We start from the raw sequence: 15,393 nt of genomic DNA, 5'->3' as shown, positions 1-15,393 counted from the left end.
CAAGATCGCCCAAACCTACAATGCACCTCACCTCAATCCTCTCAGCCTGTGCAATGCATCCATGTAACGCTGATGCAAGTGCTGTGCGTTTATATCCAAAGGGACAATTAACAGTAAAAGACAGCATGGTTAACTACAGTGGTAAACAGCTGCTGTCAGTAGATTCCGCCTTGATTCCGATCATAAGCCTGATGATGGATGACAGCCATTAATGTTACTGTGACGGCAATCAATAGCGTGACCTTGTCACGGCAATGTCAACTGTCACTGCCGATGACATCAAGAGATCACGCAATGTGTTTGTAAGTTGGTGTGTGTGTTAACGCACTCTTACATTCCATGTAAATAGCAGCTGAACTTATTTGCACTCCAGAAAGAACATACACAGACATTTTCTTAATTTTCAATGGTTTTACCATACCTTTGGCATTACGCGTGATTTGCCCATCTCACAACCAAATACCCATCACAGTATGGCATCCCAGTAATGCCACCAACATGAACACAAACACAGGGAATCAGATGACCTTAAGTCATTGATCTGCCTGCAATGACTGGCAAATTCCAGTTAAATTCTCACGTTTATTACCACGCAAGCACATGCTGACATCTATCAGGTTACCTGCATATAGGTTCAAATGAAACTTCTCATGGACTCTGCCTACCACTGATAATGATGACGATAGTGATATAAATGTATGTGTGACCGAAAGCCACACTGCTAGTTACAGCAGCTATGACCTTCACAGTTACAAACACACCTGCATGATGCCAGGCAGGCAGATGGTGACGCCCCAGCCACATATCCTGATATGAGACATGTGCAAGCAAACGGACACATGATATTAAAAGCTTACCTGTAGGACCACAGAGCTGTGCGTGTTGCTGGTAAAGAAGCGTGTGTTTCCTGTTTTTGAGGCCTGCAAGTGGGTGGAGAGCCCCATTTCACTGCATCCTAGTGACACCTTCATCATCTGAGCATCATCATCCTCTACCAGTGATCTATCAGAAATAGAGAGAGAGAGAGAAAGAAAGGGGCGGTTAATACACAAAATGATACTCTGTCATCATATCTGAGAGGAAGAGGAGAGTGTGGGTACGGGTGCAATGGGAATGTCTGGGTTAAGTGCATTCACCACCTAAACAGCTGCGAAGATCTTGATGGAAAACTGGTCAAAATTGTTTTTGGCATGTTTATTTATTTAATCAGATAAAGGTTTTTCGTATCACTGAATAACATCACTATGTATTTCAAAGGTTTGATGGCTCTGTTGGAGGATGCAGGTTCATGTACACGTGCTTGTATTTCCTACACAGAATTGTAACTTCTAAGATCCTTAAAGCAATATTCATCGAAAAACTAAGCAATTTCCAAGTAATAATTCACTAATAAAAAACATGATGCTTTTTCCTGTTTAGCCAAGATCACTTTTTATTTGAGCCATATCTTAAAAGTCATGGAGTCTCATGATGTTAGCTTGTTATTCTTCCAGAAATTGTCATTCACGAGTTTGGCCTTTTCCCCAAAACCTATTGATAAAAAGCTAGAATAGTCAGTATAGTCAGAATCAACCATTACTACAAATAACAAAACACTCCGTTTTTATAAATTGAAAATGATGTACATATTATATTCCTTCCTTCTACACCATCTTCCTCTTAATTTAATTGAAGGCTATACTACAAACAATAGAAGGAATAAAATAAAAATAAATCTAGGTTTCAAACAACAGCAACCAAACTTATATTAGCGTAAAGTGCACACACCTTTCAATTTTATGAACATTCACGTGCAAAGTGTTTTCCTGGGGTTGCCATTTCAGTGACTCAGGGGGTAAACTAGTTAACTAGTTAAAACTGAACTCCCAAACACTTAAGTTGGTAAAAAATGAGAAAAACACTGCAAGAAAAATGCATGCTAACATCTAAATTTGTTTCTGCAATCGCCCTGCCTACAATGTTGGCCAACTCAGACTCAGTGGCAATTTGACCACATAAATAATTCAAATGCACAGAAAGTGACAAACTCATCCATGATACAATTTCCTTTGGTTTGGATATTGTAGCCAAACACAAGTCCCCGATTCATCTTATTTTAACAGATTAAATGAGAATCTCTCCTGTGCATACAGGGGATTTCAACAGTTTGCTGTTGGGTTACAGCTGTGTGATGGAACATAGAGAAAAGACCAGACAGAAAAAAATCTCCAAGCAACTGAGCGAAAATGTATTTGAAAAGAACAAGACAGGGGACGAATACGAGAAGATTTCCAAGTCCCTGAATGTACCTCCAAGTGCTGTTACTTTGACAAGAAATGCAATGAGTATTGCACAGCTGTAAATCTAGCTAGAGCAGACCATCTGCACTGTGTGAGAAGATGACTGCTGAGGGAGGGAGGAGACCAAGAGACCAATGACAACTCTGAAGGAGTTATCAATGTTAATGGATGAGATTGGGGAAGATGTGCATCCAATAACTGTCATATGGGTGCTTCAACAATCATAGATTGAGTGACAAAAGCAACTAAAGCCAACAAAAGAAGATTCTCACTAACCATTTATCGAGGGTAATTTGCCTCCATAGAATCTTGCTTAACAAAAAGACGTTGAAAATGAAAATTTATATATTTGTGTTTTGTTTGTTATTATGTCGAGTACAGGCCGTTTGATCTTTATCACATTTTTGTATGTCCTCATGTAAATAACTGTGACTTTCCGCTCAGCATCAGGTTTGATGGCTTTAACAAAGACATCCGACCAGGCTCTCTGGGTTTACAACGTGACCCACAACCCAGGATGAATGCCAAAGGAGCACTGAGAGGGTTCCAGAATCAATCAATGACTACTGTAACAAAAGCTTGCGGTACGATGGAACAGAACAAACACAAAACAATACAGTATTGTGATACTCTTGTCACGATACTGAATCAATACACTGGTACCACAAAAAACACATTGCCTCTATAAATTTAACTATTGCAGCAAAGATATGAGTGTACCTCTGAATTCAAAGCGAGAACGTCAACTATAGACTGTATCATCGGTCGGGGTGCTGCCCCAAAGTTAACTTCTGGTCTGTGTTATAATGTAATAATAATTTATATTAATATTAGTGGTGGGCCGTTAACGGCGTTAACGGCGTTAACGCAGTGAGACTATTATCGCGCGTTAAAAAAAATGTCGCCGTTAATCTATTCTCAAAGTTGGGTTGGCAGCTGGGTCTATACTACGCAAGCTATGATGACTTTCACCTTGATATTTTAGCGCGGATGTATACCAGTTTAACTGCACTGTACGGGGCGAGAACGAGATTTTTCAACTCGCGTGATTCGCGTCATTCGCGGAAGCAGAAGCCGCCTCATCATCTCATAACCAGGGCTTCATTCGCGCGATTCGCGCAGCAAGTAGGTCTATTGGCTCTTTGCATTAACATATAAATCACTCGCGCTTGACACGCCATTCGCGTTTGGTCTGAACACAACATAACGTTACTTTGAAATTACCGCATCAAACGTGACGTGCTAAAATGGATGCAGCTATGAAGCCGCCGGGTTTGCTTCAGGGAATATTAATTTTTAAGAAGCTTCCCAATGGAAACATCGACAAGACTAAGGTTGTTTGCACCTTATGCAATGCGGAATTGGTTTAAAAAAAAAAACTCTCTCACAGGTAGTGGTCTAGCTTTAGTTGAAACCAGTAACTTTGTATTGAGATCTAATGTATTATGGCTCCTGTATGACATATCGCTTGTTGCTCCCTCACTCTTTGTAAGTCCCTTTGGATAAAAGCGTCTGCTAAATGACTAAATGTAAATGTAATGTAGGAGCTCTTCCAGTCTCAAGTACCACCTAAACGGAAATCATCCCTTAGCTAATGCGGAAGTAAACACAAGTTCATTTTATTGAACATAATTAAATTTTCATCACCAATTATCACAGTAGAACAGCTTTCTCAAGCAGTTTGTGATGCATTTTGGAAACAGGAGATGAGCCCCTGGTCTAATGCGCCACCTGGCTTGAGAAACCCGTTCTCAAAGACTTACTTTTAGTCATTATTTGGGTAGCACACATATTCTGAATGCCTTCGGCAGAATTCAAATGAGCCATTTTAATCTAGATTAATCTAGATTAATTTTGGAATTAATCTAGATTAATCTAGATTAAAAAAATTAATCTATGCCCACCACTAATTAATATCAATTTTTAGTAAATTTTTATTGTATATTATTTGTCTGAAATTAAATTAAAACAACTCGACAGTTATAGATTCTTTGCAGACGTCTACCGGAAGTTAAGTATGGGCCACATAATGTTGTTGCCGCTGAAACAGTCTAAAGCATTCCATACTTCAGTGAAATTAATCCATTTATAGTTAGTACATGAACATTTTCCAAAAATCAATTAATTGCAATAACAAAAATCATATGTACTGTATCGTGACCCAAGTATCAAAACAACAACAAAGAAGGAAGGGAGTGATTCCCACTGAGCACTGGAAGAAAGGGTAGGTTTCTCAAGGAATCACTGCCAGACATCGAGACGTTTCTATGGATGAAAGGAGGAGACTAAAATGGCAGGCACAATCACATGACGCAGAGCACAGGCTGATTGGTGCATTACCCTGTCAGGTGATAGGTTGGAGATGCAGCGAGCAGAGAGTGGGTGGTCCACACCACAAACGAGTGCTGGTGGCTGCCAAAAACAATGAAAGATATAGAATCACTAGACATGCACGCTCTGAGAACACACGCAAACACATATGAAACACAAAGAGTATAGTATGCACACACACTTGACAATCTCAATCAAATGTTACGATGAAAAATTAAAGGGAGAGAGTCCTCACAAGGGTGTTCATTCATTAAGCAGTTTAGATTTGTGAAGCCTATAAATTACGGAGATAAATTTGATGATGATTGTTGTGATGGGAAAATTGACATGATTAAAAATTTGACATGGGATGGCAAACCATAACGCAAACGATGGACTTGAGATGGAACATGACACTCATCAACCATACAAACATGGGTGTAAATGATCCAACAACTAAACATCTCATATAAATGCATTCAAATATATTCAACTCTGTTGACCACTGTGCGCCAACCATCATTAAGAAATGTTGAGAGAGAATGATTGCGTGAGAGTGAACAAGAGCATTAGCATTAACAACATTCGTTATTAATTCTGTATTATGAAAGGACAGCACAATTAAACAGGACAGGAGACCAGCTGGGATGCCACAACGCACACACACGGATGGACACGGACCTGAACATATTCTGCTGTGACAACCCAATATCCTTTTCATCTCCTGGACAAGATCCCTGCCTGTTAATTAGGCTTCGAGTGAACACACACATTCTGTCTTTTCTTCTGATTCTGATCTCCAAGAATAAGTTCACTCACCCGGGCATTCATTTCTGTGAGAGGAGCCACCCGAGGCTTGTCTGTTAATGACACATCAAACATTAACAAATGAGCGAGGAGAGAGAGATGACTGGTTTGATATTATGAAGTTGGTTGTCGCAGCTAAATATAACTGGCATTCTGCTTCGCCCTCTTTAGACCGTTTTTCATAAAAAGACTATGGTGAAGGACGACTTTAAATCTAGGACGAAAAGCTTAAAGGGGCCATTTCGTGAAAATCAGACCTTTTCCATGTTTAAGTGCTATATTAGGGTCTCTGGTGGATCTACCAACTGAAAAAAGTGAAATATTACAACCCAGAAACTTTGTTGATGTGAGCCTATCTCTACAAGCCTGTGAGAAAACGATCTGTTCGGATTCCGCTCCCCTTCTGATGTTAAGGTTCTTATTATAATATTAACACCCCTTTTTTCTGAACGTGTCTACCCATGGCGCCGCCGCCTTTTTTGTTTTTGCAAGCGACATACCTGAATTAGTTTCGAAACCATGGCAAAAGTAAGCAAAGCATGTTGACTGTTCTGTTGTTGGCTGTACAGACCAGCATAGAACACTGTTTCCAGCCACACTGGAGACAAGAGAGCAATGGATTTTTTTTCAATGCAAATCCTCCAGACTGAACGGGCAAAGCTGCAGATTGTAAGTACCGCCATTTTTTAAGAACCTGTGGCATCTTTAAAGTAGCTAAAATATCACTGTGAAACGTTTGTCCATTCACTCATAATGTGTATGGGTTGTAATGTGTATGGCATGTAAACAAGCAACAGGATTGTCCTGTGTAAAGTTACTTTCACTTAGAGAAATGCAATTCTTTTGTCTTGAGTACCCTTATATGTAATCACTTATAGAAAATGTACTGTGAAAATGCAACAAAAACGACCATGTGATAACCGTAGAATTTACATTGAAAACTGTAATTAGTTTTACTGAGAAAGACCTTAAATTTAACAGTTAAAAACGTGAAAATGCTGTTTATTGGAGAAAAATTAACAATGTATTTACTTACCGTAAAAAAGGAAAACATTATTTTGTCTAGGGATGAACTGATCCGATACTCACGAGTAGCATGCCACAATACACTGTTTTCAGAACACATAAACATGGATTTCCAAGTCCCAGCATGCTTTGCGTCAGACTGCATTAGGAGAGTAAATAAAATAATATGATTAATTTATATGTTTTTAGTTAAAGACTTGTAAGTGTTTACTGTTCACTTCTCTCAGATATTTAGATTTTGACTTATTTTTTAGTTTTCTGGCTACAATTGTTTAGAAGAGTGGTGCATGTGCTTAGGCTCTGCGAAGCTACATTTGACCTGTAACATGTGTTATGTTACAAGGGTGCACGGTGCTAATGCCTGTTCTGAGATCAGTCTCTTCTTGCTCATTTTGGGTTGCATAAGTTGAAGTGTTTGATTTATGCATATTAAGACAAAGAAATATGTAAAATATAAAAACTGAAAGAATTTAGTTTAGTGAACTTAAAAATGCAATTTTGGTGCAGTGATTTAAGTTCTGTCTGCTTCATTTCATAAGAAGGATAAATTAAATTAATTATGAGAACTATAACTTTTTACTTTTTTAAAGTAACATGCCCAACACTGTGTTGGAGTGTGCAATTTGTGTGCAAAAAGCAGGGAACATTGTTTAAATGCAGTATTTTACTCAAAATTCCTGCCTCACATGACGACGCACAGCTCCGTGACACACTCGAGAGTGGATTTGTCAATTTGTGAGAGTGTCGATTGAAAGGAAGATGATACACAGTGGACTTTGATGTGTTCAGATACTGACAGATTACATTGAAGCAACGACATCTAATGAGCACCCGGGTTAAAAGAGATGAGCAATATCACACGTGACTGTGACGTGAGTGTCTATATATGACCGCTGTGATGGGGCTTTCTGAAATCATTTTAAACAAAATGTAAACATGGGCTAGCAATACAAAAACCATGCAAAAATGTATCATTGCAGAAATTTTCCCTAGACTTAAATCGAGCAAGGGCTATACAGTGAACATTTCACATCACATAAAGGCCTTTTAATGATGAGTGTTTAGGTAATGTTGAAAAGTTCCACTCACATGTTACTGTATAAACCATTATATAGTCAAACAGCGTATTAGGCATTTTCGATTTGCAGGTTATTGAGAAAAACAAGTATCATCTTGTTGGCATATATAAAATCAAAGGGTAGGTTATCTAACTGCAGTGGCGAGTTCTTGATTGAATTAAATACATGGTTACATAATGCTAATTATAGCTGAAGCTCTGAAGTATTTGCTTTGTATGACCAAGGGCAGCTCTCTGCCTCTACATTTAAACAAACCCCACAAAATGACCCAATAGATTCTCTGTCTGTCCATTCAAATCATATTTTACTAAAGATGCTTAATAACATTGCATTTGTAGCAGGGCTTATGAAAGAAGGATCAACAACAGAGCTCATGCAATGATGTTTTTATTTGTCATCATGTGATCACTCAGAGAAGTCCAGCTGCTGCCATTATAAATTGTTCCAACCTTAAATTGGGTTCAAAGGAACTACATTTCATTTTTATCACACATGGAGGGAGATGAACATGATCCATCTGCTGCCCGAAATCCACCTCTGTTTTACCATCCGAACGGATTCAATTTGTGTGCGAGTTTATGTGAGGGAGTAGGGTGTAAACAGCGTAGTTATAAATGTTATACCCTGATGAAATAAACAGACTAAAGCCCTATTCGCATGGGGATTAGTATTACCTGGGGACCTCTGGTCATTTGTAATAATTGCAGAGATTGTCTGTAATCATGCGGAGTATTCGCACGGGATAAGTGAGGCCTGTCCTTTTACTCAAATTTACTGACTTATTTCCCGATGTGATGGCAAGGCTTTGCGTATAGTTTGTAAAGCCTATTGTTGTATGGTGTTAAATGATTCCGGTGAACAGTTTTGACAATGTATGGAAATGACCCATTAACCAAATTAATACCTTAACACTTAAAAAGAGTCTCCATAATTTGAAAACGGTGGATAAATCATGGAAATTATATATGAGCATGCAAATCAAAGAGATGCCGATTCGCACGTGACTAAAATGATCACAGGACCTCTGACGTTCGTCAAAACATGGTAGGTAATTTGTGGGTTTTTAAGAATACATTTTTCTTTAGATTAAGAAAAAATACAGAAAATAAGAAAACTTTGCCTTAGACATTACAGAAAAACTGATTTATTGGTATTTAATCTATAAAACCGGTATAAGAAAACAGTATCCTCCTGTCTTCAATCTTCCTGACTGTTTGCAAATCTGCAAAATGTTATAGGGGGTGTATTTGGACTGAAAGACTGATATATGACCTCTAAAATTTGTTTTAAATTTGTTTTTACAATTATAAGCATTAATGCCTTACACACATTTTATTTTAGCTTAAAGAACGAAATTTTAATTTGAAGTGTTGTTTGTGCTTGTTTTGAGTGATAATTATTTCATGCATCTTCTTGGAAATCCTACTTAAATCTTAATTCATAATTAAATCTAAATATTTTAATCAGTGCTGTCTGTGCTCATGCGCTCATCAGTGACACTATGAGCGCATGAGGAGGAGATTATCCGACTGCATGGATTACAGGAAAATATAATAACTGCAGAACACAGTGTAAATAAATAACGGAATATATAACGGAGCGGCTGCCTCCAAATTCTCTAAGCAGGAAAAACCCTGCCATATATTTGTATGTTGAATATAAGGTTTGTACATATGTGACGTTTGTTTGCTGTTCAGAATACAAACTAAACCTCAGACTAAACCAAACCAAATGGATTTGGGAAAAAAATTATTTCTGCAGCCTGTCTAAACAAAAGCCCCTAGTACCTTTTAATAGCTACATTGCTTTCAATTTCAAATATTTATTTTCACTCCACACTTTTTGGTATCTTTCTTAGAAAGTAAATAAAGGATCACTTATACACACATGCATTTTCACATAAGTAAACCATTCAGATCAATATAAATTGTATAGCAATAAAAGAATAAGGGAATCATCTTAGTGGGCTGCAATAAATAAGTGCATTTTTATCTCTCTCCTTGCCAACATCCTATACTTCTCCAACTTCCACTCTCCTTCCAATATCTTCCTTCTTTCATATTCTCAAGGACTCCATTCCATATTTCCATCCTCTCTTCCAGCAATCCTGTTTCCACCACCTCGTGTCTCTTTTGAGGTGATCATAAAGTGAAAATTGAATTCTTGCTTTTTCTTTTGATGCAACAAAATTAAACCGATGGGAATAAAGAAGTCAGGGATAACATATAAAAATGATAGTGGAAGAAAAAGGCGTGTGACAAATCTCTTCCGCCAGGTTAATGTTGGAGAAAGGGTCGACCCATTAGATGATCAATATGGTTTTATATGTAATGTGTCTGTGTGTTACGATGGTTTCATTTTTTTCCCGAGATGGCGCTCAGAGGCAGCAACAGAGATGTGGGAGTAAAACTTATGTAGGAAATCATGCGGAGGGATACATTACATCTTAGACTGGCAAGAGGACGAGTGAGGGAGCATATTAAAGGGTACTTGTGAGGGTGCTGCTACGATGTGTCATGAATTCTGACTTCTTTACAATGTTAAACGTGCTGTCTTCTCCTGCTTAACATGTTCAACTTGTCAAAAAACGAGTTGGGCGTATTACGTGGTATTTCAGTGCTCGATACACTCCCTCAGCGATCGTACAATCTTTCAGAAAGTTTTTTTCGAACATTTAAAACTGTTTCAAAACAATATTTTCTCAAAAATATGCCAGACATTACCCGCATGTGGTGAGTGAAACTCATGTCTGAGTTTTGTTGGCAATGGGTGCGAACGTGCTTTGGTTCAGCCTACCCCTCCCCCCCGTCCGCGCAATATTATTTCGGAAGTAATCGTACAGCTGAATATATCTTCTATAAATGTGATAAAAACGAAATACTCTTCGAAGTTATGAGGCATGCAATACTGCCCTATAGGTACTCAAGATTGATATGAGATTGGCGGAAACTGCATGTGTTAGGGCCGCTTTAAATACTACAACATTTACTTCTTAAATATAAAGCCATTAATTAAATCCAAAACACTCACATGCATCCGAAACTAACACTCAACAAGGTAAAATTGGCCAGTAAATCAGGCACTTGCCAGGAGGCTGGTCAACTTTAACTCTAACATTACATGCAGGGTCCAAATACAGTTTCATCCAAATAAATATTTTAACCAGCCAAGAAATTTCACGAAATAACTAAATTGTTATAAGAACATAAATGCATAATCAAAATCATTTGCATGTTATTCAAATAAATTTCATGATAATTAATACATTTTCTCAATTTAAACCACTACTGGAAGGTGCAGGTTAAAGTTAATTTTAGACCCAACTTGCATGTCAAATTGGTTGGCGCAAAGGGGCTGTTAAAAGCGGTTTGTGATAAATATACTCTAGTCCCAGTCTATTTTTACTCAACATAGACCCAGCCACGAAAACAGATCTCAAGCACTCAAAATTGAGAACCTATACATTATTAAAATAGAAAAACGAAATCAGTAAATTTGCTTTACTGATTTGCTTAGAGGTGACAAACGTTTTTGAAAAAAAAAAATAGTATTACATCATGAAATTCACATTTTAATAGCTAAAACTACTGACACTTGGGTTGTACAAAAAAAGCTTTAAGCAATATCCTATTACAGTTTTACTGCAGTCAAAAATAAAGATTTATTCTTGCACTGTACTTCAATACTATGTGAACAGAAATGCATAATACCTCTAAACAAACAGTGAGAAAACATCACAGGATGAAAATTAAAACCATCTCCCCTAAAGCTTGTATTTTCCACACAGTTTTTAGGTTATAACAGCAACAAATGAACGAAGCTACATTGGACTAAAAATCAAATGCCATATATTTGAAAATATGTTAAGACACCAACCGGTCTCTTTCAAATAGATTTTATTTTCAGAAAAAGATTCATTCAAAAGTATTTCCTCAATCTGCAGAGGAAGAGAGCCTGACACATCCCTTACTTTCATGGGAGAGCACAACGTATAGAAGAAAATCTGAAAAAAAGGTGAAATTGAAGAGGACTAATAACTGTCTGTTCTTTCTGACAGTTTTGCGGGTTTGATGTTGTCTTCATAGGAGACTAAAGTACATTAGACAAGTACTGGCAGCAAAACAAACAAACACTGAATTTCCTGGATGACACGGATGGGGTCCCTGGATGAGGACTGAGTCTTTAAAAATGGCAGGTTATACTTTGGAAATGCCTAATGTTAAACAAGACCATGGTCTTTCTAGAGGCAGAGGAGCAGGATTTAAGATTTGAGAACACAGTGTACAGTCTTTAACACACATGCGTTACCAATCTCTCAATGGTGGGTTTATTTTAAAGGTCTCTGTGAATTTGGTTGGAGACGTAACGTTAGGTTAAACATTCGCACCATTTACAGTTTTCGCACCGCATCAGCATTGTTTAGAGACCTCCTGTGATTTATAAATGACCTCCCCACATCAGTATTTCATGTGACCCAATAGCACGGGATGATTTTACTCAAATTTTACTGACTGATTGCCCAGATGTGATGGCAAGGCTTTGCGTATGGTTTGTATAGCCTATAGTTGTATTGCGTTTAATGATATATGACTGTACATGTCTGTATTTGAGACCAGTGATCGCAAACCGGAAAAAAGATCACCGCGGGGTCTCAAATGTTACGAGAGTTTCCAGGATAAATACACAAACGTGAGACTCCCAGTAACTTATGGATATCAACCAGCGCCCAAAATAATACCAAAACACTTCAAAGCAGCCTCCATTATTCACAAACCGTGGATAAAACTTTGAAAAAAGGTATTTATGAGCCCACCAAATCACAGAGATGGCGATTCGCACGAGCGTAAGACCACAGACAACCTCTGCATGTATTACAAATGACTAGAGGTCCCCAGGTAATACTAATCATGTGCGACAGTGCTCAGGGCACATCAAGCGATCTCTAATAAAACAATAGTGACGCATAGTACAAAAATGTTTTACTCACATAAGATTGCTGCATCATTCCTATCAGATCCAATATTCACGACACAGCACTGCTTTAAATTTTAGTCATTCCACAAATCCAGTGTCGATCTATGACTTGTTCACGAAGGAATCTTCTGAGAAATGAAACTAACAAACGCTTCATGTCTTTCCCACATGAGCTGGAACGTCTAGAAAATTGAACTTTAACACGTATTACTAATTTCGGAATCTGAAGGAAGGTTATGCAGCGACTGTATTCTTCCACAACCAGGGTTGGCACAATATTTAGCTATCTTTAACGCCATGTTTGTTTATTGCTTGCTCGCTCTATCTAGTTCCATGCCACTTCAGAATTGTCATGCGCGAACCAGTGGGCGGGGCTAGAGAAGTGATCTAGTTAAGTGGAGAAGGTTCTCGTGCAAGATTTTATGGTACACTGGCCGTCCCTCAGCCCCTCAATGCGGTGAAGTCATCCTATACCCGTAGCAGTGATAAAAATCCCTAAAGCATAATGTTTCCAACACTGTGCTTCTCTGTAGGGATGCTGTTCTTGGGGTCATAGTCAACATTTCTCTCCCTCAAAAAACACAAGTCAATTTTGGTCTCACAGCAGTGCCAGCACTTTCTCCAAAGCCTTTCTAAATCATTTTGATGTTCATTGTCAAACCTCAGACGAGCCAGGCGGGCCTTCTTGGGCAGGAGGACCTTGCAGGTGATTAAGGATTTCAATCTATTGTGGCATAGCGTGTTACCAATGGTTAGCTTGCCAAGTGTGGTCCCAACTGTCTTGAAATCATTAACAAGCTTCTTCCGTGTAGTTCTGGGCTGATCTTTAACCTTTCTCATGATCATCTTTTCTCCATTGGGGAAATCTTGCAGGGAGCTCCAGACCAAGGGCAATTGATAGTTATTTTGTATTTCATCTATTTCCAAATAATCGCACCAATAGTTGTCACGGTTATAAACTATACTCGGAACTCTCCACCTGCGTATCAAAGTAGAGCATAACCTACGTCTGGATCAAACGCAACAAGGAAAAACTTTTGTTAGGGATTATTGCCAATAGCCGATAGTTCAAAATATCGTTAGCAGTGCCGATTAATCGGGAAAAATGATGAAACGGTCGACCTCTAATCTTTATTGTAAAAGACTTAGTTACACAAGTTGAATTTAATGTGTGTTTGTAGCACACGTTGTTTCTTTGTCTGTTTGCAAATGCAGACGTGAAAAAAGACAACATAGGTCCTAATAATTAGTAATTATGTTCCAACTAGGGGCAACAAATGTTGTGTTTATAATGGGGTTTATTGTCTTTGTTGAGTTGCGATGAGACATGGCGTAACACTGGTTGATCACTAACGGCAAATCTTTAGAACGTCGTATATAAAAGGTTAAACGGTTAGCTGTAGTTTTTAACTATTTAACTAAACTTATCTTTATAAAACCTTACCAATCCTTCACATCCTGATCAAGTCGCGCAGGCAGAGTAGATGTATTGGCTTGATCATCTTAATTTTCCTGGATCAGATTTGGGCTACAATTGATAAGGAAAGTACCGATGACATTTTATCACCTGTCAGCTCAATTATTTGGGAACATAATGTTCTGAATATGGTAAGAGGCATTACATTTCCATCACAGGGTGTCAGTATTCGACCAATCACTACCCACTGGTTAACTGGCCAATCATAGCACACCTTGCGTTTCAGAGCGATGAGCTTTGTAAAGAATCTGCACGTTTCAGAGAGATAGGGCAAAGAGGAGATGCAAACATGCACGGTGTGTGGAAAATACAGAATTTTTTAACCTTAAATCATGCATACACATTGCATTATATCTAAAACAAACAGTAATATTCGTTTTAGCCTTGTCATTTGACCCCTTTAAGTTTAACTTTCGTTTTATTTAATTTGTTTTTTAAGTATTTATTGAAAGTCATAATACATTGAAACACCGCAGCATTTAGTTTGGATAAAAGTCTTTACTTAAACATCCATTAAATATAATGCGCGCGTGCGGTTTGCACATATTGTTTAATATGATTTCTTGCCTGTTATATACAGGATGCATGAAGAGATTTAGTGCCATATCGCCCATCCCTAATGCAAACCTCCCCTTGTTCTCTCACACCAACACACACACAGGGTGCAATTCTTAACAACTGGCTAGTTGTAACATCATGTTATTCAATATTTTCAGTATGTCTAAAACGAAGACCACCAAAATATAAAAAGAGGGTTTCAGTTGTCCAAGCAACATTTTGCCTCCCATTGAAAAAACACAGAAATCATAGCTCACCCTGTATTCACACAACATCCGACCAAAAAAATAAAAATAGACATTGTATTTTTGGGCAAGGTTTAACTAGGAGGGGTTACAGGGTCAGGAACCCAACACTGTAATCAACAAGCCCAAACCGTAAATCTAGAAAGATGAAGAGACACTGATCCTTAAGGGGAAATCTGAAGGGACTGTATACACAGTTACGACCAGAATGCCATAAAGAAAGCAAAAAGTCAGACGGGAGGCAAAAGAAATAAGTAACAAAACAAAAAAGCAACCAGGCGACATTCTTGGACCATGTCTGTGACTTAAGAACTCAACTTGTAAAACCACTTTTAGAAGAATGATATAGCATGAAAAAAGGTTTTCTTTCACCAATTAAAAAACTTAAGGGTAAGGATTCACATCTATATTTTATAACAACTGTTCATTGGCTCAAATTATAAAATAAAGATGTGTATACTTACCACCAAATTATTTTTTTTAGCTGGTTGAATGAAAACCTTTTTTCAGATTATTAATACATAAGTGCACATTGAACTCTCTGCTTCGTAGTAAATAGCTTTTTTATGCCAAAAAGTTGCAGTAGTCTCCAAAAGGGTTCTATTTCAGGTGAAATAGCCTTTTTGGCAGAAAGGGTT

The 15,393-nt window shown here is 37.9% G+C and overlaps 1 protein-coding gene across 8 annotated transcripts in view; it reads right to left on the bottom strand.

The window, feature by feature from the left end:
* Positions 1–15,393, bottom strand: part of klhl13 (kelch-like family member 13) — a 46,657-nt gene that overhangs the window by 14,657 nt on the left and 16,607 nt on the right. For 3 of the 8 annotated variants that reach the window (XM_056745969.1, XM_056745970.1, XM_056745967.1), the window contains 2 exons: positions 4,620–4,691; positions 858–1,002 (listed from right to left, as the gene is read on the bottom strand). In XM_056745969.1, the coding sequence (XP_056601947.1) occupies positions 858–1,002; positions 4,620–4,691 (217 nt within the window). Of the gene's footprint in view, positions 1–857; positions 1,003–4,619; positions 4,692–5,270; positions 5,331–5,408; positions 6,562–15,393 lie in introns of all 8 variants that reach the window. The other 5 variants (XM_056745973.1, XM_056745975.1, XM_056745971.1 and 2 more) reach the window with 3 other exon arrangements.

Source organism: Triplophysa dalaica, chromosome 4, assembly GCF_015846415.1.
Source record: "Triplophysa dalaica isolate WHDGS20190420 chromosome 4, ASM1584641v1, whole genome shotgun sequence".
NCBI classification, from domain to species: Eukaryota; Metazoa; Chordata; class Actinopteri; order Cypriniformes; family Nemacheilidae; genus Triplophysa; species Triplophysa dalaica.
The sequence above is the reverse complement of the archived record's forward strand: the minus strand, read 5'-3'. Positions and strand labels throughout refer to the sequence as shown.